This window comes from Bos indicus, chromosome 5, assembly GCF_029378745.1.
Source record: "Bos indicus isolate NIAB-ARS_2022 breed Sahiwal x Tharparkar chromosome 5, NIAB-ARS_B.indTharparkar_mat_pri_1.0, whole genome shotgun sequence".
Lineage (NCBI taxonomy): Eukaryota > Metazoa > Chordata > Mammalia > Artiodactyla > Bovidae > Bos > Bos indicus.
In genome coordinates this window covers 59277295-59304738 of record NC_091764.1, presented here as the reverse complement: position 1 = coordinate 59304738, position 27444 = coordinate 59277295, and the positions used below count along the sequence as shown (strand labels likewise).

Sequence of the window (27444 nt, the reverse complement as noted above, 5' to 3'; positions counted from 1 at the left end):
CTCTTGTGACCCCATCGACTGTAGACCACCAAATTCCTCTATTTTTGGAAATCTCCAGGCAAGAATACTGGAGTGATTTGCCATTCTGTTCTTAGGATATCTTCCTTGTCCAGAGATTGTACCCAGGTCTTCGACATCACAGGGAAAATCTTAACCATCGAGTGTAAAGGAGTCACATAAAAGATAAGTGTAGAGAGTAAATTGTAAAGGTACTATGTTCTGGTCTTCTGAATTCTATAATTTTCCCTTAAATTTACACTTAAGCGTTTGAAAGGGTGAATATTTCTAGGCATCTACCTATTCATTTTCTTACATATTTTAGTCATTTTATTTTAATATGATAAAGTCATAACTTGGTAACTAAAATCCATGGAAATCAAAACCACCAGAATGTCCTTTCTATATTCTCAATGTAATTGTACAAAAATTTTAAGTGGGAGAACATACCAAGAACCACAAGAAAAAATTCCGTTTCCTTGTCAGTCTTCTAGACTTCTGACAATTCCCAATTATAACATGGTTATAAAACAGGCCATATTTCTACTCTGACTAGAGACCATAGGGATTGCATCCACTGCACAGTTTAATTTGTCTCAAGAGGAATTTGTTAAAAAACAATGACAAACATTCAATGTAAATTTGGTTTTCATTACTTGAATACATTTCCCAGAGAAAAATTTCAATGGGTAAATCCCAGTATTTCTAATGGATTTACACCTTGCACTTCAGTTATTGAATTGTATGGCTATTTTCCATATTAATTTTCTTTAAGTTTCTCAGATGCACAGTGACTGCTCATGTCTCTTTTGATATCAATAGAACCAGCACAAAGTAGACTCTGTAGACCAATGGATAGTATTTAACAGACATTCAAAATTTTGCAGTAATTCTCTTTGAAGTACCCTCAACACCCTCATTATAATTTGATATGCTTATAGCCCTCCTTTCCCATATTGTGTGAGATATAGAAGGAAAATCTACTTCAGAGCCCCAGTTTTGTAGTGAAAAGTGTGAAAGTGAAAGTTATTCAGTCGTGGCCTACTCTTTGTAAACCCATGGACTATACAGTCCATGGAATTCTCCATGCCAGAATACTGGAGTGTATAGCCTCTCCCTTCTCCAAGGGATCTTCCTAACCCAGGAATTGAACTGGGGTCAACTGCATTGCAGGTGGATTCTTTACTAACTGAGCTATCAGGGATGCCAATGCAATGTTTCTACTGGCCTTGCATCCTCCTCTCTCTGTCATACTTACAGGTAGGTACATGGAGGTGGCTGGGGGAAGTTCTAAATCGTGTGTGTGTGTGTGTGAGTGTGTGTGTTTGAGTGTGTGTGTGTGCGTGCTAATTGCTTAGTTATGTCTGACTCTGTGACCCCATGAACCGTAGCTTGCCAGGCTCCTCTGTCCATGGAATTCTCCAAGCAAGAATACAGACAGGCTCTATCTTCTGTCCAAGAATTCTCCAAGCAATTCTCCAATCTGAGGGATTGAACCTGGGTCTCGTGCACTTCAGGCAGATTTCTTCAGGCAGATCTGAGCCACCAGGCAAGTCCTCCTAACTTTTTAGTAACCCAACTATTATTGACTCATTTGCTGTCTTCTTTAGAATTTAAAGAGCCTCCTTCCTTCACCTTTGGTCTATTCTGAAATGGATAAACAAGCAAAGCAAGCTCCGCTCCATGCATGTCACATGTTTAAAACAAATAGTTGCAATGCATATGGTATCAACTTTATCACATGTTTTAAAAAATGCTTTTATACCTTAAGAGAATACAGTGATAAATGTGATATCAGGTTTTATCATTTTGATGATCTGTCGAGACTGTGATTCGTAAAGATTTCTGGTATTTAAAATAAGTTTGAACCTCGAAAGTGACGTCACGTAGTCTTAACACAAGGGAATGCTGCTGGGCACGTCTCCAAGAAGCAGGCATATACTGAGAGCATCTCATTGGTATTCACAACTTTCTGTTACTTAAACTAAAGTTCTGAACACATCTTTTCCTTCTATATATTATACAATAGAGCATTATTTGAGATGCTGTTTTCGAGTCTCTAACATTCTTCCAAACCAACCTTTAGTACTGATATATCTCTTGTGATGTGTGTGGAAATTAGTCTTTTAAAGTGTGAACTATGGGAGGAGCTGCTTTGAAGCTCAAGCATTAAAATGGCACACAAGTTTGGGAAAGAGATTTCTGCTTTTCTGGGAATTCAGGCTTCTTCTGGAATCCAGGAGAATTGGTGCTTCAGAATATCCAGAAACTACTTCAGGCATAAGCATGGGGTTTTGCATAGTTAGATAATAAATAGTAACAGCAAATTCTTCTCTAAGTGGTTTTGCTGAGTGTTTTTTTTTTAAATGTAATATTGGGAAGTATTTATTGTTCTGAATAAAAATTTTTAAGAAATTGTTGTTACCTGTGTTTCTTGAACACTAAGGTGTTTTAATATGCAGTCAAAACAATAGAAGAGATCAGATGCTGTGTGATGATGGGCAGCTGTTGAATTGGTCTGTGTTTGTGTGTGTGAGTGCACGTGCAGGTCCACATGCACCCACACACATTGAAGCATTTGTTATGTGTGCAGAGACAACTAAGGGTCAGCTTTGGCAGGGAGAGTTTCTGCTATTGAACAGGTTGTGCCTGTGACCCTTTGGTCAGTCTCCTGTAGTGAATGTCCTCTTATCTATGGTTATCACAGTGTCCCATGTATAATCATTCTCACTTCTCACCAGGAGAGAACATACATTCATGTTTTTCAGGCACAGAATACCAATATAATTGCTCAGCTTCTACTTGGACAGTGATATTTAATATCTGTGTTTAAAATGTCTAGGTATATTCCTTTCTAGGTATATTCCTATTCAGTCTAGAATGTACTAATATTCATTCTAGATTCAGACCATCAGTGTACTGAAATTAAGACCTGATTATTTATGGGAATAGAATAGGAATTTGATCAAAGCAGTATACTGTACATTCAATACAGAGGAAAGCAGGAAAATTTGGGACAAAAAAACCCATAATTTAAAAACTAGATAGTGACAAAAAAATTTGAATAACAGTATCATCACTTCATGGGAAATAGGGAAACAGTGGAAACAGTGTCAGACTTTATTTTTGGGGGGTCCAAAATCACTGCAGATGGTGGTTGCAGCCATGAAACTAAAAGATGCTTACTTCTTGGAAGGACCAACCTAGATAGCGTATTAAAAAGCAGAGACATTACTTTGCCAACAATGGTCCGTCTAGTCAAGGCTATGGTTTTTCCAATAGTCATGTATGGATGTGAGAGTTGGACTATGAAGAAAGTTGAACGCCGAAGAATTGATGCTTTTGAACTGTGGTTTTGGAGAAGACTCTTGAGAGTCCCTTGGACTGCAAGGAGATCCAACCAGTCCATTCTAAAGGAGATCAGTCCTGGGTGTTCATTAGAAGGACTGATGCTAAAGCTGAAACTCCAATACTTTGGCCACCTCATGCAAAGAGTTGACTCATTGGAAAAGACCCTGATGCTGGGAGGGATTTGGGGCAGGAGGAGAAGGGGACGACAGAAGATGAGATGGCTGGATGGCATCACCGACTCAATGGACATGAGTTTGAGCAAACTCCGGGAGTTGGTGATGAACAGGGAGGCCTGGCGTGCTGCGATTCATAGGGTCACAAAGAGTTGGACACTATGGAGCGACTGAACTGAACTGAATCATACTTTCATCATTGCCCTAGGTGACATGTAATATATGTTTCTTTAAATCTTCATTTGTATGAAAACCCAAAAGATGAGTGGATAATGCCATATAAACCAGCTAGTTTTGTATAAAAAGTCAGAATCCTCCACTGGATTTACAAGTTAAATACTTAGAGTTTTTAAGGGTACAACACTCGTCAGTATTTATTATTGTGTTCAGTTGCTCAGTCCTGTCCGACTCTCTGTGACCCCATGGACTGCAGCATGCCATGCTTCCCTGTCCTTCACCATCTCTTGGATGATTATTTAATACCTCATTATTAGGGTGTATCAGAGGTGAGTAAGTATGGGAGGGTACTCCACTTAAGCTCTTGAATGACAGCATCCTATATTTAGCACTAAAATATATTAATTTTTTTTCATTTTTATATTTTAGCATTTTCCACTGGAAAAATATTTTCTTTCATCAAAAAATGTGAAACACACTAACCTTAATCCTGTTACCATGGTAGTCAGGAAAAATCGAGTAGTTCCCAGGAGGTACTCAGTAATTTTGTTGATTGAATATTGTTGATTGAACACAGGATATATACTTTAATGATCCTACTACACATTTCTCTTTTTAATTTTTTTTTATTTAATTTTGGCTGTGCTGAATCCTTGTTGCTGCATGGGCAATTCTGTAGTTGTGGCAAGCAGGTCTTAATCTCCAGTTGTGCATGGGTTTCTCATTGCAGTGACCTCTCTTGTGGCAGACCACGGGCTCCAGGGCATGTGGGCTTCAGAATTTGTGGCGTGTGGGCTCAGTAGTTGTGGCTCCATAACCATAGTTGTGGTGTCAGGCTTAGCTGCTCTACAGAAAGTGGGATCTTCCTGAAATAGGGATGGAACCAGTGTCTCCTTTGTTGGCAAGTAAACTCTTCACCACAGAGTCACTAGGAAAGCCCCATACTTTTCTTTTGCTTGCACATATATAAAAACATAGAAGACGTCCATGTGTTTCTTGGTTGTGATCCTGTAAGTACTTTATGCCACTTGTCTAACAGTATTCCTCATTGTTAGGCTTTGAAAGGCTTCCTTCACTTCCTTGTTCCTCAAGGTGTAGATAACTGGATTCAGAGCAGCTGTGTGCATGAGTGCAGTTGCTGTGTCTGTTTCTGGAGTGTGTGCAGCCTTTGGTAGGAGGTAGGTGAACAAGGAAAGCCATAAAGAGAGAAACAACCAGGATATGAGAAGAGCAAGTGGAGAAAGCTTTGCTTCTGCCAGTGGCTGAAAGGATTCTCAAGACTGTCACCATAATGCGCACTTAGGAGCACAGAATGAGGAGACGGGCTAAGAATAAAAAGCACAGAGACAGCAGACATCACAGTCACATTGTGGGAGATATCAACATGAGCCAGTTTTAGTACAGGCATGATATCACAAAAAAAGTCCCTCTGCACCCACTTCACATTTGTAGCAATTTCCTCTCTAGCAGAGTTACAATCTGTGCTCTTCATTGTGTTCTTAACCATGTACTTGATTGGTTGAATCCATGGATGCAAATGCTGCAGCAGACACGGAGGTAAGACTGTAAGGTGTACAAGGATTTTTGACTGCTGACAGAGAGGAGGCAATGGTCATTCTCTCTCATATTGTTTGAGAGTCAATTGTATATGGTTGTATGTAGGATATTTGAAAGTCAAAAGTCCTCTTTTTTAAGTTAAACTTTTAATTTTGTATTGTAGTATAGCCAGTTAGCAATGCTGTGACAGTTTCAGGTAGAAAGCCAAGGGACTCAAATCATACATACACATGTATCCATTCTCCTTCTATATCCCCTCCCATCCAGGCTGCCACATAACATTGAGCACAATTCGCTGTGCTATACTAGGTCCTTACTGGTTATCCATTTAAAATACAGCAGTGTGTACCTGTCCATCCCCAACTCCCTAACTATCCCTTCGCCTGTCCTCATCCACAACTATGAGTTCATTCTCTGAGTCTGTTTCTGCTTTATAAATAAGTTTGTTTGTACCACATCTTCTTAGATTCTGCATATAAGGAATGTCATATGATGTTTCTGCTTCTTGGTCTGACTTACTTCACTCAGTATGACAATCCTCTAGGTCCATTCAAAATCCTTTCTTAATGCTTCTTTACATCTGATTTTGACCCGAATAATTTGGTAAAAGGTCACAACATTTGGCGATATAGTGACCATATGAGAATGAGCCCTACCAGCAATACAAAATATGGACTTTAAGTCTCACGATGATTTCTTGTATCCTTCTTTAACCCCTTAGAAAATGAGCTTGTGAGTGGTCTTGAAAACAAAAGACTTGGGATGAAAGAGTAAATCATGGAAAACAGTATTTCCTAAGGAGAAAAAGGATTATTTAAGGAAGAAGTGACTAAGTGTGCCAAATATTTGTGAAAAGTTGAGAAAAAATAGCTTTGAGTTATCTATTAATTTTCAGCTACACAGTGGCCATTGGAAACTTCAGAAAAAAGTTTTTGAGAGAGAGATAAGAGGGAAAACCAGATTCAAGTTATATATGGATAGAGAGAAGTTGAGACATGAAAAAAAAAAAAACAAGAAACAACATGTTGGAAACATTTGGCCATGAAAGGGAGGAGAAACACAGGGTGATTTATATCTAGAGAAAATAAAAGATAAGACAAGATTATTTATAATTGTTGTTTGATATGTCTTCAAGATGGAGAATTAGAAGTCTACTTAATAGCTGTTGTGAAGGAGTTGTACTAAATAAAGTAGCTCCCCATCTCCCCTGCACACACATTTTGAAAACAGAATAATGTAACCTTAATTTTAGGGTTATTAATTTACCTAGTTTCAATATTATTGTTGTTAGAGAACAGGGAGGCCTGTGGAATAGAGGGAAGGGACGGTTGATCTGTGTGACTGGCACATTTTTTAAGCTTGCCATCTAATACGATTGTGGTTGTGTCATCCATTACTAATTGCAATAGTAACTTCAGAGATCACCAAACAGGTCACCATAAGAAACTTAATAATGAAAAAGTCTGAGATATTGTGAAAATAACCAAAATATGACAGAGACACAACTTGAGGAAATGATGTTGGAAAAAATGATGCTGATAGACTTGTTCAGAGCACAATTGCCCCAAATCTTTAATTTCTAAAAAATCCAGTATCTGCAAAGTGGCTATACAAGCACACCTAAAATTAGGTGTGGATCTAGTATATGGTATCCTAGATCCTCAGAATTTACTCATCTTTTAACTGAAAGTTTATATCCTTTGACTAGCATCTCTTCATTCCTACCACCCATATCCTGCCTCTGGAAATTATTTCTGTTTCTATAAATTTGGCTTTTTTAGATTCCACATATAAGTGATATCATATCTTGTTTGTACCTTGTTAAAGGCTCTGAGCCAAACTTTGCAGATAAACTTCCTGAATTCCAGAACCAACCACAGAAATTGTAAGATAATGAATATATACTGCTGTTTTAAGTATTGAGGTATGCAGTTGCATGTTGTTGTTCAGTTGCTCACTCGTGTTCAACTCTTTAGAACCCCATGAACTGCAGCACGCCAGGCTTCCCTGTCCTTCAACATCTCCTGGAGATTGCTCAAACTCATGACCATTGAGTCGGTGATGCCATCTAACCATTTCATCCTCTGTTGTCCCCTTTTCCTCCTGCCTTCAATCTTTCCCAGCATCAGGGCCTTTTCTAATGAGTCTGCTCTTTCCATCAGGTGGCCAAAGTTTTGGAGCTTCAGCTTCAGCATCAGCCCTTCCAATGAATAAATATTCAGGACTGATTTCCTTTAGGATTGAGTAGTTTGATCTCTTTGCAGTCCAAGGGACTCTCAAGAGTCTTCTCCAACACACAGTACAAAAGAATCAATTCTTTCATGCTCAGCCTTCTTTATGGTCCAACTCTCACATCCATACCTGACTACTGGAAAAACCATAGCTATGACTATACAGACTTTTTTTTTTTTGGTCAAAGTAATGTCTCTACTTTTTAATATGCTGTCTAGGTTGGTCATAGCTTTTCTTCTAAGGAGAAAGCCTCTGAATTTCATGTCTGCAGTCACCATCTGCACTGATTTTTGGATCCCAAGAAAATGAAATCTGTCATTCTTTCCACTGTTTCCCCATTTTTTGCCATGGACTGAATGCCATGATCTTAGGTTTTTGAATGTTGAGTTTTAAGCCCTCTTTTCCACTTTCCTCATTTACCTTCATCAAGAGACTCTTTAGTTTCTTTTCACTTTTTGCCATAAGGGTGGTGTCATCTGTATCTGAGGTTATTGATATTTCTCCCTGTAATCTTGATTCCAGCTTGTGCTTCATCTAGCCTGGCATGATGTACTCAGATGTACTCTGCATATAAGTTAAATAAGCAAGGTGACATGACACTATACAGACTTGAGGTACTCCTTTCTCAATTTGGAACCAGCCCATCCCATGTCTGATTCTAACTGTTGCTTTTTGACCTGCATACAGATTTCTCAGGAGGCAGGTAAGGTGGTCAGGTATTCCCATCTCTTTAAGAATTTTACACAGTTTGTTGTGATCCACACAGTCAAAGGCTTTAGCGTAGTCAAAGCAGAAGTAGATGTTTTTCTGGAATTCTCTTGCTTTTTCTATGATTCAGTGGATGTTGGCAATTTCATCTCTGGTTCCTCTTCCTTTTCCAAATCCAGCTTGAACATCTGGAAGTTCTTGGTTCACATACTGTTGAAGCCTAGCTTGGAGAATTTTGAGCATTGCTTTGCTAGCAAATGAGTGCAACTGTGTGATAGTTGAACATTCTTTGGCATTGCCTTTCTTTGGGTTTGGAATGAAAACTGACCTTTCCAGTCCTGTGGCCACTGCTGAGTTTTCCAGATACTGAGCGCAGCACTTTAACAGCATCATCTTTTAGGATTTGAAATAGCTTAGCTGGAATTCCATCACCTTCACTAGATATGTTCACAGTGGTGCTTCCTAAGGCCCACTTGATTTCACATTCCTGAAGGTCTGGCGCTAGGTGATTGATCACATCATCACAGTTATATGGGCCTTTAAGATCTTTTTTGGATAGATCTTCTGGAGAAAGGAATGTCAAACCACTTTAGCTTTCTTGCCTTGAGAATCCCGTGAACAGTATGAAAAGTGGTTACATGAATTTCATCACATTTTATCAAAGGAGAATTATAAACAGTATAATCTTTCTGAGATGGAAATCTGTGTTTGTCTTACCTTTCAAACCTACTGTGCCTGCCACTTAGTAGGCAAACCAAGAAATCTATAGGAAAAGAATCACTGATTTGTTTCCAGGCAAATCCCAAATTATAACTTCATGAAGAATTTTCAGCTAAAATAATTAAAATGAACTACCCACAAGATGGCAGTGATATGTAACCAGTGAATGCATTGTATAATGATTTTAGGAATTATTAATAAGGAACTGAATTACTCTAGAGTGGCAGTTAAGAACACCTACACATGGAGCTGTATTTTATCTGAATTTCTGTTTCTTGGAAAGGTGATATTAATTAGGAACAGAGAAGTAAAAAGTAACCTCATTGAAGTTTGTATCATCTTTGCATGAGGGGGTTTTCATAGTCATCCTGTTGATATCTAAGAAAACTTTTGTTTAAAAATTTTGAAAACAAAACAAAAGCTGTTATGAAACAAACATTAGTCAGTAATGCACCATTTTTATTTGATTTTTCTTTCCAGTGTTACAAAATGTATCTTTCATATGGTCTATAGTTAGTTGTTTGGTACAGCTATGAATTAAAATAGGTTAAATATATTTTATAACTTTTCCTTTGGCGTTGTTATAGCTTTATTTTACTTATTTTAAAGGTAGGTGTTTCCAATTGAAGATTTCAGAAAAAAGGATTTTAGGCTATTATAGCATTGTTATTTAGTTTTTGGAAAATAATGATTGATTAAGAATTTTAATCCTTATGTAGGATTAAATCCAAAAACACAAAGCTTCCCTTTTACTTTTCAAGAAGAAAGTAAACTTGGAAGTGGTAAATTTTCCTGTCTAGCTGTTTGTTATGTCTTCTGCTCATGCGTAAAATTTAAACTCCGGGGGCTTTTTCAAGGCTTTTTTACTCCCGCACATTTTGTTAAAATTTTTGGGAATCATTTTTCCTGTTCTAATTAGTGACTATTTTACCCTCATATCTATTATGAGTTGGTTCTACAACAAATATAATAAAATACAGCTTTGTTAGCTCATTGAAAAACACTTCAAATAATAATGTTATGTCTCTGCCCACTAAACTGAAATAGGTTTTGAAATTGCAAAGAGAATACATTCTAAGGATTAAAAAAAGAAAGAAAGAAAGATTTATCACTTTATGACAATAACCGTGTTAGTTATTATAAGATATTGCTTTCATGAAACAGTATATGAATCTTGGAACTATTTACAGTTTTCTCATGGTTAAACAAAGCAGTAGCAAACTATTTGATGTATAAAACAACAATAAACACATACCAATAATCATTTTAACTTGCACAGTTTAATTGCTTAAAAAGATTATTAGTAAAAATATATATTTAAAAATAAAGTTTTAAAAATGAATTAAAAATAAAATTTTAAATCATTTACATTTCAAGGATGGGGTACAAATATATTCTATCATTTTGTGGCCAAAATCTATCCCACAAAAAATTCTACAGGGAAAGCTAAAATCTATGTTCCTCACATAGTCTTAGTGTATTAATAATTGTAATCCCAAGGGATTGACCAGTGTGCCCTACAGACCCACCAGAAATAGCTATTATTAAGAAATACATGTTGAATGGCAGCCATTATGACTTAAAACATAAACAATTTCTTGAAAATTCGATATTCTCCCCTATGCGGTAAAATGGTTGTTTAATTTGCAGCAGTCCCTTCTAATATCCCAAGGATCATTTTCCCCAAGGCCAGTCACACTTAAATACTATTACAGGAGTATATCAACCATTTGGTGCCAATGCAAAGTAGGTTAACCTGTCAAAGTTATTTGCTTAATTCTGAAAATTTGAGATGTGACAGATTTCAAGATCAGTTTACAGTTCTCACAAGATATTACTTATCTTAAAAAATGATTAAACTTCTAATTAAGAAATATGTAGTTTTATTTGGTAAGATATATCCAGATATTTCTGTATGATTTATTTTGTTCCTCAGTCCCCCCCCCCCAATAAAACTACTTTTATCTGTGCATCTATATACAACAAAATCATCTTAAGAAAAATAAGCCTATAAGCTTATTTATACATGAAAAAAGGAATAGCTTGATGCTTTATTGAGTAAAACAAAAAAACAATAGAGTGTTCTTTTTTTCTGTCTAGAAAGCTACAGAATGCTGAGGAAGAGAATATTAAGAAAACAATGGTTGTCTATTTAAGAAATGCTATGTATTATAACCATGCAATGTATTTTCAATTCAGGTATGAGGGTTATTTGTTCTCCGATTTTTACTAATTTGTATTTTAGGTTCTTAGAAGTGCTGTTCCAGTTAAAGAAGCTGATTGATTTGTAATGATTTTTATAAGAAAACATGTATTTATGAGAAAGCTGGCACATTTTCCAGAAAATTTTGAAGCTGGCCTGATTAATAGCAAGTGAAAAACTCTTTGGTCTCAAAACAGTCCAAAAATTAGTGGACTTAAGTAAATGTCATTACATTTTTAGAATTCCATGCAATAAAGTAAAACATTCTCTAGAGCTATGTAGCAATCCTGCTCACTTATCTACAGTTTACAAGTTTTTAAAAAAGGCATCACTATAAATTTGTGGTAGTTACTGCAGCATCACTGCCAATGAATCTTTTGATTTTTAGAAGATATATGCAATGTAAACAGTATTTTTTTTTTAGGATATATAAAGAGGGGAGGGAATATTTGGAGGTATATTTTGTTACAGTAAAAATCTCTAGTTCTCCAAAACTTTATTGAATTTAAATATGCCTGCACAAGGTAGAATATGTATATCATTGATTATCAAATAAAGAAACTGATAATCTTTTTGGCTTGCCTTATTCCTATCTCACAGTGGAGACCGTGGATGTTACATTATAGATAATGTATTATAATATCTAGTCCTTGGTCACTCCAGGACTAGATATTAAACCTGTTGTTGTTTTCTGCCACTTCAGTATTAGAAATCTGAGAGGGAATAGTGGTTGAGGTATTTTAGAGATACACTAAAAATTGCTGGACCATTATAAAATCTTGATACCTTATTCAATTCTCATAATTATTTTCCTCAGACAAATGATGGAGTATATTTAGAGTCACAGTGAATTTAGAATTGTTTAAAAATGCTGGTGAACATGATAATGCATCTGAAACTATTTATGCTGCTGTTGCTTTATAGTTTCTCAGTCCTGTCTGACTCTTTGCGACCACATGGACTGTAGCCCACCTGGCTCTGCTGTCCATGGGATTTCCCAGGCAAGATTACTAGAGTAGGTTGTCATTTCCTTCTCCAGGTGATCTTCCTGATCCAGGGATCGAACTCACATCTCCAGCTTTGGCAGGTGGATTCTTTACCCGTGAGACACTTGGGAAGCCTCCGAAGCTATTTATAAGTTTTTCTAAATATACCAGGAATAATGTAGTTGTTATTGTTACTGTTGATGTGAATGGTATTGGAGCAGAATTTGCAATAGTGGTGAAAGATAGTGGTCACATTCACTGTTGTGTCTCTTAACCTGTTATTCTGGAGTACCATCAGTATGGGCAGCCTGGGATGACCGGTTCCTTTCCTTATATTGTAGAGGATATTGGTTTGGGAACTTGTGGTAAGCGAAATAGTGAGATATTACCAAAGTATATATATCACTGGAGTAGAATTAAAACAGAATTCTTCAAAAGGTCTGTGCATTTTCAACTCCTTACTTTCAGAGAAATCTGTGTTAAACATGATTTGACTATAAAATAAACTAAGATTTTTAAATTAAATTTGAAAAATGTTTTATAAAATAATTGATCTAATACTTGGGTCAGTTGCTTATCAATTTGACCTAATATCAATATTAGATCAAAATAATTAATCTAATACTTAATACTTTCATAGCCCCAATATTTTAAAAAATGGAAACATTGTTCAGCTCAGCTCCAATGTAGCTTTATATATAGTTGTTTTCCAACATATATTTTTGTGATCCCTAACATTTGATATGCTGTTGTTAAGATCTGTATAGAAAATATTTATATAATCCTACTTTCAATCAAAATGTTCTACTCTAAAGAAGATATTGTGTTTGAGATAATACTAATTGAATTAGTAATTCCATGAGTGGACTTTTAGTGGATACACAGTAGTAAGGGACTAGCTCCCACTTTGTCCATGCAGTTTTGGAGAAAACTGACAGTCTATTGAGAATTTAGTAAATTATTTCATAATGCTGCTGACTCATTATCGGTCCCTGATTTGCAGGGACTTTAAACTGATATTAACCACTCCCCTGAACACATACTCTAGATAAAAGCCCAAGAGTCATAAGTAAATGTAACTTTCTGATATGATACCCCAAATGTCCTTGTTATAAACAGTCGCCCCTGTCTCCCAGGGAAAGCCTTTTCCTTGTACCCCCTTAGAAAAAAAAACTCATGGGAAGCATACCAAAATCCTGCATTTTTTGGTTTGAATTAACCAGTCTGGCCTCAGCCAAGGAACTTCAAAATACTCCACCTTTGGATCATAATAAAGGCATATACCCCACATTCAGTGTTTCTTTATGCCTGCACTCTTGCCTTGACTTCCTCCTATAGCTCCTTCTCCAGAATCTGAGTAATAAACTTCATTTGACTTTCCTTTGTGATCTTTTGTTGAATCAGTGCTCACCATCCTACACCCCTGAGCTCCATTTAACATATGTTAATTTAACAAAGTCACAACACAGTGGGAAGTCGAACTATTTTGATGGATTAGAATTGAGATGAATGCTGGAAGGAGGACTTCTGGATTGCAGGTTATGTTTGTTCAGAAGTTTGCTACTTTTATAAAGCCCAATTCAAATGATATGACTATACCTGTGTGCATAGTAAGAACTGGGGCCCAGTGATGTGAAATTATGCTTCAAGAGGCACCGTGAAAAATTACATAAATTGACAGTCCCGTGAGGACTGCACAAACTACTAAAATCATAAGTACCTGTTATGCTTATTTGTTTATCTATGTTTATTTACTAAGGTTCCCTCATATATACATATATGTGTACCTACATGTGTATATAATTTATATGTGTATATATGTATAGATGTATATATGTGTATGTATACTGGATGAAGTAGTGTATTGTATAAAATGCACTCCATTTGGTAGAAATATGTCATTTATAATCTAAGATTTAAAAAGTCAAACTAGCCCAATTTTTATCTTTTGCCTCTTGAATACCTCTTGGATATATTTTTTTAAATTATTAAGTGATTCTATTTTAGTTATTAGCTACCCAAACTCTTTCTACTTCATCCTGAAAAATAACATGCCTCTGATGAAGAACATGAGCTGCAGACTGTCATCACTGGTGAGAGACAAACTGCACCTAGGTGACAAGCAATTAGTGGTATTCATGCAAATTATTTCTTTGCTCTGATTTAGTCTTATTGTAGACATTCTGTTTCAGAGAAATAGAATGGTAAGACAACTGAGAACAAAGATACATTTATAGATTTTATTATTATATTTGATATTATATATACATTTAAAGAATATTTTTTGATCCTTTGACACATATATTTTGATTATTAGAGAGAAACTGGTCTAAGATATGATCTGTGAAAATCACACCCAAGTGACTGAATTTATCCTTCATGGTTTTACAAACAAGCCTGAGATGCAACATTCCCTATTTGTTTTGTTCCTGGTCATCTATACAGTCACTTTGTTGGGTAACTTCCTTATTGTCACAGTTACCATTGTGGATCCTGCTCTTCAAACACCCATGTACTTCTTTCTCAGGAACTTGTCACTTCTTGAAATCTGTTTCACCTTGGTCATGGTGCCAAAGATGTTGGTAGATCTAGTATCCCCAAGGAAAAGCATCTCTTTTGTAGGCTGTGGTACCCAGATGTACTTCTTTTTCTTCTTTGGCAGCTCTGAATGTTTCCTCCTCTCTATGATGGCTTATGATCGCTTTGTAGCCATCTGTAATCCTCTCCGCTATTCAGTCATAATGAATAGGTCCCTATGTTTGTGGATGGCTGTAGGTTCTTGGCTGTCTGGTGTTCCCGTGTCTATGCTACAGACAGCTTGGTTGATGGCCCATCCTTTCTGTGGACCAAGCACCATAGACCACTTCTTTTGTGATGGTCCCCCAGTGTTGAAACTAGTCACTGAGGATACAACCATATATGAAATGCAAGCACTTGCCTCCACACTACTATTTATTATGTTTCCCTTTTCCCTCATTTTGGTCTCCTACACTCGCATTATTAAAACCATCCTGATGATGCCCTCTGCTACCGGTCGCCAGAAGGCATTCTCCACTTGTTCATCTCACCTCATTGTGGTATCCCTTTTCTATGGAACAGCCAGCTTGACCTACCTACGGCCCAAATCCAAACAGTCTCCCGAGAGCAAGAAGCTAGTATCATTGTCCTACACTGTCATCACACCGATGTTAAACCCCATCATCTACAGCCTAAGGAACAATGAAGTGAAGGGGGCAGTCAAGAGGACATTCACTCGAAAAGTCTTGCAGAAGTTAGGTGTGCTTTGAATTAAATTGTGTCAAGTTTTTCTAGACAAAGTAGGGGCACCAGAACCCATGAACAAAAGCTGTGAAGGAGTGGAAGATTTGCTCTTACTTTGTCAGGGTCACCTACTATGATGGGTGGATCTCAGTGTCTCAGTCAGAGTCCCAGTTCAGACGGGGATAACTGAGTTCCTTTATGAAGGAATTATTCAAAAATTCACAAAAAAGACCACCTGACCTGTCTCTTGAGAAACCTGTATGCAGGTCAGGAGGCAACAGTTACAACTGGACGTGGAACAACAGACTGGTTCCAAATAGGAAAAGGAGTACGTCAAGGCTGTATATTGTCACCCTGCTTATTTGACTTATATGCAGAGTACATCATGAGAAATGCTGGGCTGGAAGAAGCACAAGCTGGAATCAAGATTGCTGGGAGAAATCTCAATAACTCCAGATATGCAGATGACACCACCGTTATGGCAGAATGTGAAGAGGAATTAAAGAGCCTTTTGATGAAAGTGAAAGAGGAGAGTGAAAAAGGTGGCTTAAAGCTCAACATTCAGAAAACTAAGATCATGGCAACTGGTCCCATCACTTCATGGGAAATAGATGGGGAAACAGTGGCGGACTTTATTTTTCTGGGCTCCAAAATCACTGCAGATGGTGACTGCAGCCATGAAATTAAAAGACGCTTACTCCTTGCAAGGAAAGTTATGACCAGTTATGACAGCATATTAAAAAGCAGAGACATCACTTGCCAACAACGGTCAATCTAGTTAAGGCCATGGTTTTTCCAGTGGTCATGTATGGATGTGAGAGTTGGACTGTGAAGAAAGCTGAGCGCCGAAGAATTGATGCTTTTGAACTGTGGTGTTGGAGAAGACTCTTGAGAGTCCCTTGGACTGCAAAGAGATCCAACCAGTCCATCTTAAAGGAGATCAGTCCTGGGTGTTCATTGGAAGGACTGATGCTGAAGCTGAAACTCCAATACTTTGGCCACCTGATGCGAAGAGCTGACTCATTTGAAAAGACCCTGATGCTGGGAAAGATTGAGGGCAGGAGGAGAAGGGGTTGACAGAGGATGAGATGGTTGGATGGCATCACTGACTCGATGGACAAGGGCTTGGGTAGACTCTGGGAGTTGGTGATGGACAGGGAGGCCTGGCATGCTGCAGTTCATGGGGTCACAAAGAGTCGGACACGACTGAGCATCTGAACTCAACTGATTAACAAATTGTGGGGCAGCTCATATGATGGAAATGCTATGTCGCTTGATCTGAAAGGCAAAGAGAAGAGGTATTTACTGGAGCTTTGAAAAGAAAGAAAGTGAAGTTGTGAAGCTTTGAAAAGAAAGAAAGTGAAACCAATTTGAGACAGAGGGCAAGAGTGTCCACTGGTGCAATATAATGGAAAGCCTTCTGGAGCACAGATCAGGATGGGAAAAGTTATGGAAGGTAAAGGAAAATATCTGCCACAAACCACTGTATATTCTGCATTTAATGTGATGCAAAGACTATCATGTAATGTGTTTTAAGTGAATTTTTAAAAGATAATGAAAGGTAGAGATTTGTAGTTGCCAAAAATTCATGGTGCAAATCCTTTATAAGTGTGGTGGGTTTAAATGAGGTTACTTAAAAAATTACCTTAGTTTTAATATTTGTTAACATGCTTCTGGACTTCTTTGATCATTGGCTAAATCTGCTATTAATTTGGATTAATCAGCTATTTGTTGTTGTTGTTGTTCAGTTGTTGTGTCTGACTCCTTGTGACTCCATGAATCCAGGCCTCCCTGTCCTTCACTGTATTCCAGAAGTTGCTCAAATTCATGTCCATTGAATTGGTGACACTGTCTAATCATCTCATCCTCTGCTGTTCCCTTCTCCTTTGCCTTCAATCTTTCCCAGCATAAGGATCTTTTCCAATGAGTCAGCTCTTCATATCGTAGCCAAAGTATTGGAGCTTCAGCTTCAGCATCAGTCCTTCCAATGAATATTCAGGATTGATTTCCTTTAGGATTGACTGGTTTGATCTCCTTGGAGTCTGAGGGACCCTCAGGAGTTCTCCAGCACCACAATCAGCTATTAGAATTTAAACAACAATCTTTGCTTGACAATATTGTAAGTGAAAAATAGTAAAGTTAGTAATAGCTAACATGATTTTTCAAGTCACTGCCTTTAATAAATGCACCTGCAACAAGCCAAGAGATAGATTTTCTTTTGCTTTTATTTTTTGTAAAAGAAAAATTAGGGTCAGAAAATTAATTTGAAAAGGCAAAGAGTTATGCAGAGCTGGTCCTGAGAATTTGAATTCATACTCTTTTGAATTTGAAGTCCAATATCTTAACCTCTTAAAAGTCTCTAGCACATTTTCATCATGATAAAGTCCCCACTTACATGGTAATTTGGCCTTTCAGGCATCAAAGCACCTTGGGGCAGCATAGAACAAAATGAATAATTTAATTTTTGAAAAATCTCATATTTCTACTAGCATAAGAATATATTGACTTTGAATATGCAATTCATATATAATGATAACAGTTACTCTAAGTCTTTGTTAGCCAGTGGTTTTTTTTTTTTTAATTTTACAATTTTTTTCTTTAAGCAATAACGACTCTCAACCATTGTCAATTTTCAACAAAATTTAAAAGTCATCTCAAATTTCCAACTTTTGTTGACTATTTTAGTTTAATTGTGATTCCCTGAAGTTTGTATCCATTGAATGTAATGGGAATTTGGGGCAGGAAATATCAGTTCCTTTAAATATTTGTCTTTCAGTGGCCTTTTAATTTTTTAAGCCTAACTCAAGTATTTTATGTTACTAAGTTCAGTGACCCTCTGGCAAGACTCTATTGCAGTGGTTTACTACTAGCTTCATGTGACTCAGAAGTAAATTTTGAGATTGTTAAATCTATTGAGTAGTGCGTGTGTATGCATTTAATAAACTAGCATAGTCAAACATAAAGAAGAATGAAATAAGCAGTATAGTAAAAGAACTTATGAGAGCACCTGATACATGGTAAACACTATCTGGTTGTTTGATAACATTATTGCTGCTGCTGCTAAGTCACTTCAGTCGTGTCCAACTCTGTGCGACCCCATAGATGGCAGCCCACCAGGCTCCGCTGTCCCTGGGATTCTCCATGCAAGAACACTGGAGTGGGCTGCCATTTCCTTCTCCAGGGCATGAAAGTGAGAAGTGAAAGTGAAAATGCTCAGCGACTCTTAGAGACTAACAGAAAATATGGGATGGACCCCACATATTATAGGGTATGTTTTTGTTACGCATATATTCCCTTCTGATCGAAATGCAAATTAATTTCTTCTATAAGATGAAAGAAAAAATGTTCATAAATCGTATACCTATTGCATATTCTGTGTGATTGATAGTCTACAAGTTTTTACAGAGAATTTATAATTATTATGATTCAAATAGTTTTATTAAAATTGATAAAAGTTGCTTAACTGAAAGGAGGGGGGATGATTTGGGAGAATGGCATTAAAACATGTATAATATTAAAAAAAAAAAGAAATTCCCCCCCCAAAAAAATAGATTTAATTGCAAGATGCATTACATATAAATTCAGAACTCTTCACAGCTCAAAAAGAAAAAATAATAAATAAATAAACTTTTCAGCCTCAATTTACAAGTTGATTTTTTCTGTTTTTATAAATTTTTATTTATTTATTTTGGCTGCACTGGGTCTTCACTGCTACTCACAGGCTTTCTCTAGTTGCATGAAGTGGGGATTGTTCTTCCTCGTGGTGCGTGGACTTCTCATTGTGGTGGTTTCTCTTGTTGCCTCCATGCTCTAGAGGAGCCATGGAGCATGGGCTCAGTTGCTCTACAGAATGTGGAATCTTCCTGGACCAGGGATGGAACCGCGTGTTCCCTGCATTGGCAGGCGAATTCTTATCCACTGAGCCAGCAGGGGCATTCTTTAAAGTTCCAAAAGCTAATTAATGAAGTCATTATTATATTTAGAGTTATGATTGAAAAGATTGATTTGATGACTTTTTCCTCTCAAATCAGTGGTGTCTAACATTTTCTTTACTAACAGTAATTCCTGGATTTGTGGTAGTGGTTTATTCTCTCAGTTGTGTCTGACTCTTGCAGCCCCTTGGATTGTAACCCACCAGGCTCCCCTGTCCATGGGATTTCCCAGGCAAGAAAGGGGTTGCCATTTCCTTCTCCAGTGGAATCTTCTCAACCCAGGAATTGAACTGGTTCTTCTGAATTGCAGGTGGATTCTTTACTGACTGAGCTACAAGGGAAGCCCCAGGGTTTACTTTGGGCCCTATATTTTTATCACTGTTACTATGATGATATCATTGACATTTTTGCAGAAAATGTTTTGCATAGAGTCCTTCCTTTGTTTTCAGTTTCATAGATGGCTTTCAAATATATGTCCCCACATTGTTATTTACAAGCAATTCTGGAAATATTTCCTTTAAATGTCCTTAACTTTGCGTATTAGAGGGTGTCCTCCAATGCCAAACCTGGTACACAAAAGAATTAGCTAGATTGGTTAGTTTGCATAGTATCCAATCCTGTTACATATATGGGAGCTGAGGTAAGAAGAAAAAGTGATCAAACATATTTCATATTTCAGTATAGCTTAAAAAGTTTGTGTGGTTTATTTCAGTGGCACTCTAGTGAAATTAATGAATCCAATCCAATGTATATCATAGTTTATATTTATATTTTAACATGAAATAAATAAAACTGTCCTAAAGGAATTTTAGATTTGGTTAAGAGGTATGACTTAAGAACAATTAGCTAGTAAAAATACAACTATATAATGATGACATAAAGCAAAATTCTTAACCTCCAAAGTCAATATTATAATAACAAATACATGCACATTTATAAACTTATTATAAATACTGATAGTGAGTTCTGTGAAAGTTCAGGTAGTACAGAGAATTAAATATATGTAACATGGTGATTCACTGTGAAATAAAACCTACAGACTTGATAGATAATCACTAATTTGAATTCTGAACCCAATACTGAGTAAGTATTTATCTTCCATGAATTTTCATTTCTGTCCATGTTTTTGGCAAAGTCATTTGAGCTTTTATTGTGCTATTACAATTTAATATATCCAGAAAGGAGGGGGCAGGAGTTATCTATGGATCACTTAGCCTCTGGACTCCTCATTTTACGATTCTAAGGGCAAGGAAGAAACTGTCTACCATGGAGAAGAGATGAAGGCCGGATAGACCATGTTTTACCAGATTCCCTTATGGCTAGTTTGAACATAGGTAACTTAAGCTCAATTAATCATATTTTGAATTGCAATTTAACCGTGTAAAGAGATAGGACAGTAGGGATTCACATGAAGCCAGTGGCTCCCAGCGTCCAGGAACAAAGGAGACCACAGTGACTATGGCAGGTCCCCGTGTCCAGTACTCGGGGTGCAAGCTTAAGCCATGGCATTCAGATGATAGTTGTGCCACAGCAGAGTACTTATACAACTGATTCTGGAGTATAAATTTAAATTTCACAACAGTCTTGATTTTTTTTACATTTTCCTTTCCATTTCTATGCAGTAGGCTTCTAAATATGTTTTGAATGTTTCTCCTATGTAAATCATCAAAAGTCAGTTTATTTTTTAAAAATGAAAAATTCTAATGAATAAAAAATCAAACAATTCAGGAAGCAAATGTCATTTGATTGAATTTATTTATAAGTTCCATCAAAATATCTTAGACAGAAGCCTATGAAATGAACATTTTGAAATGAGAGGCACATTTTTTTTGCATATATATGTAACAATCATATATAAGAGAATTTGATTTCTCTTAAGCACTTTTTAAAATTATTATTATTTTTTTTTACTTTACAATATTGTATTGGTTTTGCCATACATGAACATGCATCCACCACGGGTGTACACGTGCTCCCCATCCCAAACCCCCCTCCCACCTCCGTCCCCATACCATCCCTCTGGGTCATCCCAGTGCACCAGCCCCAAGCTTCCTGTATCCTGCATCGAACCTGGACTGGCGATTTGTTTTTTATATGATATTATACATGTTTTAATGCCATTCTATCAAATCATCCCCCCTCCCTCTCCCACAGAGTCCAAAAGACTGTTCTATATATCTGTGTCTCTTTTGCTGTCTCACATATAGGGTTGTCATTACCATCTTTAAATTCCATATATATTTTGATAGAATATATATGATCACTCTTGTGGACTGATTTGTGTCCCCCAAAAGATATGCTGAAGTCCTACCTTATTTGGAAATAGAGTATTTATAATCAGATGAAGATGAGGTTATAATGGATTGAAAGTGAAAGTCACTCAGTTGTGTCCAACTCTTTGCAACCCCATGGACTATACAGTCCATGGACGTCTCCATGCCAGAATACTGGAGTGGGCAGTCTTTCCCTTCTCCAGGGGATCTTCCCAACCCAGGGATTGAACCCAAGTCTCCCCAAGTCTCCTGCTTTGCAGGAAGATTCTTTACCAGCTGAGCCACAAGGGAAGCTCTAATGGATTAGAGTGGGTGATAAATCCAATGACTAGTGTCATTACATAAGGAAAGATTTAGAGACACAGAGATATACAGACCTGTAAAAACACAGCCATGTGAAGATGGAGGCGGGAGCTGAAGAGATGTAGCTATATGCCAGGAACACCGGGATTGTTGGCAAGTTCCCATCCTGCTCACAGCTTGGTTTCAGACTTCTTGCCTCCTGATCTGTGAGAGAGTAAATTTCAATTATTTTAAGCCACTTCCTTTGTGGTAATTTGATTGCAAAAGCCCTAGGATGTACTAATACACATCACAGTTTTGAAAGTAATTAGGTAATTCCTCATTAACTGTGTGGTGATGAATAGACAGGTGGTCATATTCTTTAGAATGTGATTCTTCATCTCCATTGGAGAAATGCCTATTTTTTCCATCATTTGAATCTAATCTAGACCTGTTGACTTGCTCTTGCGAAAAGAATGTGACTAAAGAAATGTTGTACTAAAGTGTAAGAGTCAAGAAACCAAGCACACATCCTCTATCTCTTGGACCATGTGACTCTCATGAGACACAAGACAAGGCTAATCTGCTGGAACAAGAAAGATATACTTAAGCAGAGCTCCTTCATCCCAACTGAAGCATTCTAGATCAGCTTATAGACAATTGATTTCCCCAAATGTAGGAAAATCCAGACCAGATCAGCAGAACCTCCTAGCTGAACCATAGACTCATGAGAAATAACAGAAGTTTGTTGTTTTCAGACACTAAGTTTAGGAAAGATTTGTTATATAGAAATGACAAAGTGATAAAAGATGCATAACTAATTTCAGATAATGAAATTAAGAAAACATCTGTCAGAACCACCCATAACTACCACTGAAATTGTTTGTGGTGTGCAGCATGGTACAGAGAAGCTATAAATATTAGCCATTTATAGCCACTGTGTGTGCGTGCATGCTCAGTGGCTTCAATCATGTCCAACTCTTTGTGACTCTATGGACTATGGCCCAGCAGGCTCCTCTGTCCATGGGATTCTCTAGTCAAGCATCCTGAAGTGAGTTGCCATGCCCTCCTCCAGGGGATCTTCTCCCACCAGGGATTGAACCCAGGTCTCCTGCATTGCAGGTGGATTCTTTACTGCTGAGCCACCAGGGAAGCCCTCAAAGCCACTGTAGCAGAGCCTATTTCCTATACTTACCTTAATACTACGCACCTGATTTATTGAAATCTACCTCCCTTCATCTGTTTGTCTCTCTGAATATTAACTCCATCTTCAAGCTTCAAATATTTTTTCTGTCTTCTACTTGGACTCTTTTACAATCTGAGTCTGACTTTACATTGATCATGGCATGAATCATAGCTTTAGTTAGGAAATACAACAATCTCATTAACCCACAAATACTACTGCTCTTCAGTTCAGTTCAGTTCAGTTGCTCAGTAGTGTCCGGCTCTTTTTTGACCCCATGAACTGCAGCATGCCAGGCCTCCTTGTCTATCCCCAACTCCCAGAGTCCAGCCAAACCCATGTCCATTGAGTCGGTGATGCCATCCAACCATCTCATCCTCTGTTGTCCCCTTCTGCTCTGATTCTTAGTATAGTCTATACTGTAAATTACTTTATAGCAAATAAAATACTCATTTACTGAGGTTTATAATAAAAAGTGATTGATAATAACTAACCATAGATAGCATTAGTGTTAGTCACTATATACTATATATTTAAAAACTGTAGATAAGAAAACAAGAGTTGCACTCTGATATTGGGTATTCATGGAAAATATGCAAAGAAACAGAATATCAAAACATCTTCCTTTATGCTTATTATATGTAATTGGAGAAATTAGAGTTGGCAGTTGATAAAAATAGGTCCTCTATCCATTTCCATCTGAATAACACTTAACTGCACAGTTGCGAAGTTGATAGTTCCCTGATAGCTCAGTTGATAAAGAATCCACCTGCAATACAAGAGACCCTGGCTGGATTTCTGGGTTGGGAAGATCCACTGGAGAAAGGATAGGCTACTCACTCCACTGTTCTTGGGCTTCCCTTGTACCTCAGCTGGTAAAGAATCTGTCTGCAATGTGGGAGACCTGGGTTCAATACCTGTGTTGGGAAGGTCCCCTGGAGAAGGGAAAGACTGCCCACTCCTGTATTCTGGCATGGAGAATTCCATGGATGTCCACAGAGTCACAAAGAGTCGGACATGACTGAGCAACTTTCACTTTTCCTAATGAACCTATCTATTATGTGAAAGCTGGCTCAGAATAGAATAATATTAGAGCTTAACACCTATATAGCACTGACTATGTGCTTATATATCCCAGTAAACTAAAGTAAATGCTAATATAATCTCCATTTTACAGATGAGGAAACTGCAGCATAGATGTTAGAAATGTAATTGTTATTTTCTTACTCATTTTTTTATGGCAAATTCACCTGTCAATCACTTCCTTGACCCACCTTTCAGCCCAAACCCTATGACCTTATCTTCTTTCATGAGTGATGTCAAGCTTTCTTATTAAATAAATTTAGTTTGTTCTCTAAAAAGAAACAATGTTCAGTTCAATTCAGTCACTCAGTCGTGTCGACTCTTTGCAACCCCATGAATCGCAGCATGCCAGGCCTCCCTGTCCATCACCAACTCCCGGAATTCACTCAAATAGGTCCATCGAGTCGGTGATGCCATCCACCCATCTCATCCTCTGTCGTCCCCTTCTCCTCCTGCCCCCAATCCCTTCCAGCATCAGAGTCTTTTCCAATGAGTCAACTCTTTGCATGAGGTGGCCAAAGTATTGGAGTTTCAGCTTCAGCCTCATTCCTTCCAAAGAACACCCGGGACTGATCTCCTTTAGAATGGACTGGTTGGATTTCCTTGCAGTCCAAGGGACTCTCAAGAGTCTTCTCCAACACCACAGTTCAAAAGCATCAATTCTTTGGCGCTCAGCTTTCTTCACAGTCCAACTCTCACATCCATACACGACCACTGGAAAAACCATAGCCTTGACTAGACGGACCTTTGTTGGCAAAGTAATGTCCAATGTTAGCTAGTGAAAATAACAATCGTTTTCACCTCTCATCCTGCTACAGTTATGGGAAGTGGTATGGAAGGTGTCCTGAGGCAAATCTTGTACTTGAGAATGTCCACATCATGATCAGAGGGCTGTAGGTTTGCTAGTTTGAGGTGCTAAAATGTTTGAAGTTAATTATTGGCAAAAAAAAAAAAAAAAATAGATTTGAAATGTGTGTTTATGCCATAGTGCAGAAGAATTGGATGCCAGGTATTGTATTAGAAATAGTGTGTGGTTAATGGGGTGGTTTTCAAAAAAGATAATTACAACATTAAAAGAGAGAGATGTGAATATGTGAACATTAAATGTGGTACAAATGTGAACATTACATGTGGTACAAATATATGAACATTAAATGTGGTACAAATGTGAACTTTAAAATGGGAGAAAGTGAAAGTGAAGTCGCTCAGTCGTGTCCAACTCTTTGCGACCTCATGAGCAGTAGCCTGCACCAGGCTCCTCCGTCCATGGGATTTTCTAGGCAAGAGTACTGGAGTGGGTTGCCATTTCCTTCTCCAGGGAATCTTCCTGACCCAGGGATTGAACCCAGGTCTCCTGCATTGTAGACAGACGCTTTACCGTCTGAGCCACCAGGGAAGTAAAATGGGAGAAATGTGGTGCAAAACACAGGCTTGATTCAGACAGACCAATTAGGATATTACTGTAGCAGGTGGCACTAGTGGTAAAGAACCGGCCCCTCAATGCAGGAGACACAGGAGATGCAGGTTTGATTCCTGGGTTGGGAAGATCCCCTGGAAAAGGAAATGGGAACCCACTTTAGTAATCTTGCCTGCAGAATCCCACAGACAGAGGAGCCTGGTGTGCTAGAGTCCATAGCAAAGTCATACACGGCTGAAGTGACTTAGCACACACGTAGCACAGCAAGTGTGTGATTTCAATTCCAGGTTATAGTAATAGGGGAAGACTGAAAATAAAAAGAAGAGTTAAAGAGAAATCACAAAGAAGTTATTTGATAATTCCTTGACTTTACAAGGCAAGAGAAAAAGAATAACAAGTGTATTTTAGAGGCTAGGAAAGTAGTGGAGTTAGTAACATATTATAGGCTTCTGTACAGGGATTTGGAGAACAGAAGATAGGGAACAGTTGGAAGGACAACACATATGATGCTTCTAATCATGGAATTTTGTATCCATTAATATCTTTATATAAAGCTAACCTACTTCTTTGGATACATATATGTGCTGTGCTAAGTCACTTCAGCTGTGTCCAACTGTTTGTGACCCTATGGACTGCAGCCTGCCAGGATCCTCTGTCCATGGGATTCTCAAGGACAGAATACTGAGGTGGGTTGCTATGCCCTCTTCCAGGGGATCCTTCTGACCCAGGGATTGAATCCACATTTCTTTCTTTTTTTTTTTTTTAGTATTTTTTTCTTCTAATTTTATTTTATTTTTAAACTTTACATAATTGTATTAGTTTTGCCAAATATCAAAATTAATCCACCACAGGTATACATGTGTTCCCCATCCCGAACCCTCCTCCCTCCTCCCTCCCCATACCATCCCTCTGGGCCGTCCCAGTGCACCAGCCCCAAGCATCCAGCATCAAACCTGGACTGGCAACTCGTTTCCTACATGATATTTTACATGTTTCATTGCCATTCTCCCAAATCTTCCCACCCTCTCCCTCTCCCAAAGAGTCCATAAGACTGTTCTATACATCAGTGTCTCTTTTGCTGTCTCGTACACTGGGTTATTGTTACCATCTTTCTAAATTCCATATATATGCATTAGTATACTGTATTTATGTTTTTCCTTCTGGCTTACTTCACTCTGTATAATAGGCTCCAGTTTCATCCACCTCATTAGAACTGATTCAAATGTATTCTTTTTAATGGCTGAGTAATACTCCATTGTGTATATGTACCACCGCTTTCTTATCCATTCATCTGCTGATGGGCATCTAGGTTGCTTCCATGTCTTGGCTATTATAAACAGTGCTGCGATGAACATTGGGTTACACGTGTCTCTTTCCCTTCTGGTTTCCTCAGTGTGTATGCCCAGCAGTGGGATTGCTGGATCATAAGGCACTTCTATTTCCAGTTTTTTAAGGAATCTCCACACTGTTCTCCATAGTGGCTGTACTAGGTTGCATTCCCACCAACAGTGTAAGAGGGTTCCCTTTTCTCCACACCCTCTCCAGCATTTATTATTTGTAGACTTTTGGATCGCAGCCATTCTGACTGGTGTGAAATGGTACCTCATAGTGGTTTTGGTTTGCATTTCTCTGATAATGAGTGATGTTGAGCATCTTTTCATGTGTTTGTTAGCCATCTGTATGTCTTTTTTGGAGAAATGTCTATTTAGTTCTTTGGCCCATTTTTTGATTGGGTCATTTATTTTTCTGGAGTTGAGCTGTAGGAGTTGCTTGTATATTTTTGAGATTAGTTGTTTGTCGGTTGCTTCATTTGCTATTATTTTCTCCCATTCTGAAGGCTGTCTTTTCACCTTGCTAATAGTTTCCTTTGATGTGCAGAAGCTTTTAAGGTTAATTAGGTCCAATTTGT

At 37.7% G+C, this 27444-nt stretch overlaps 1 protein-coding gene across 1 annotated transcript; it reads left to right on the top strand.

The window, feature by feature from the left end:
- The first annotated feature begins 14440 nt into the window (after positions 1-14440).
- OR10A7 (olfactory receptor family 10 subfamily A member 7) lies at positions 14441-15391 on the top strand. Its single transcript, XM_019960105.2, has one exon. The coding sequence runs from the start codon at positions 14441-14443 to the stop codon at positions 15389-15391; it is 951 nt and encodes a 316-aa protein (XP_019815664.2).
- Positions 15392-27444: the final 12053 nt, after the last annotated feature.

Bases quoted from the DNA above. Each gene is read 5' to 3' on its own strand.
- OR10A7 (XM_019960105.2), top strand. From the start codon at position 14,441: ATGATCTGTGAAAATCACACCCAAGTGACTGAATTTATCCTTCATGGT.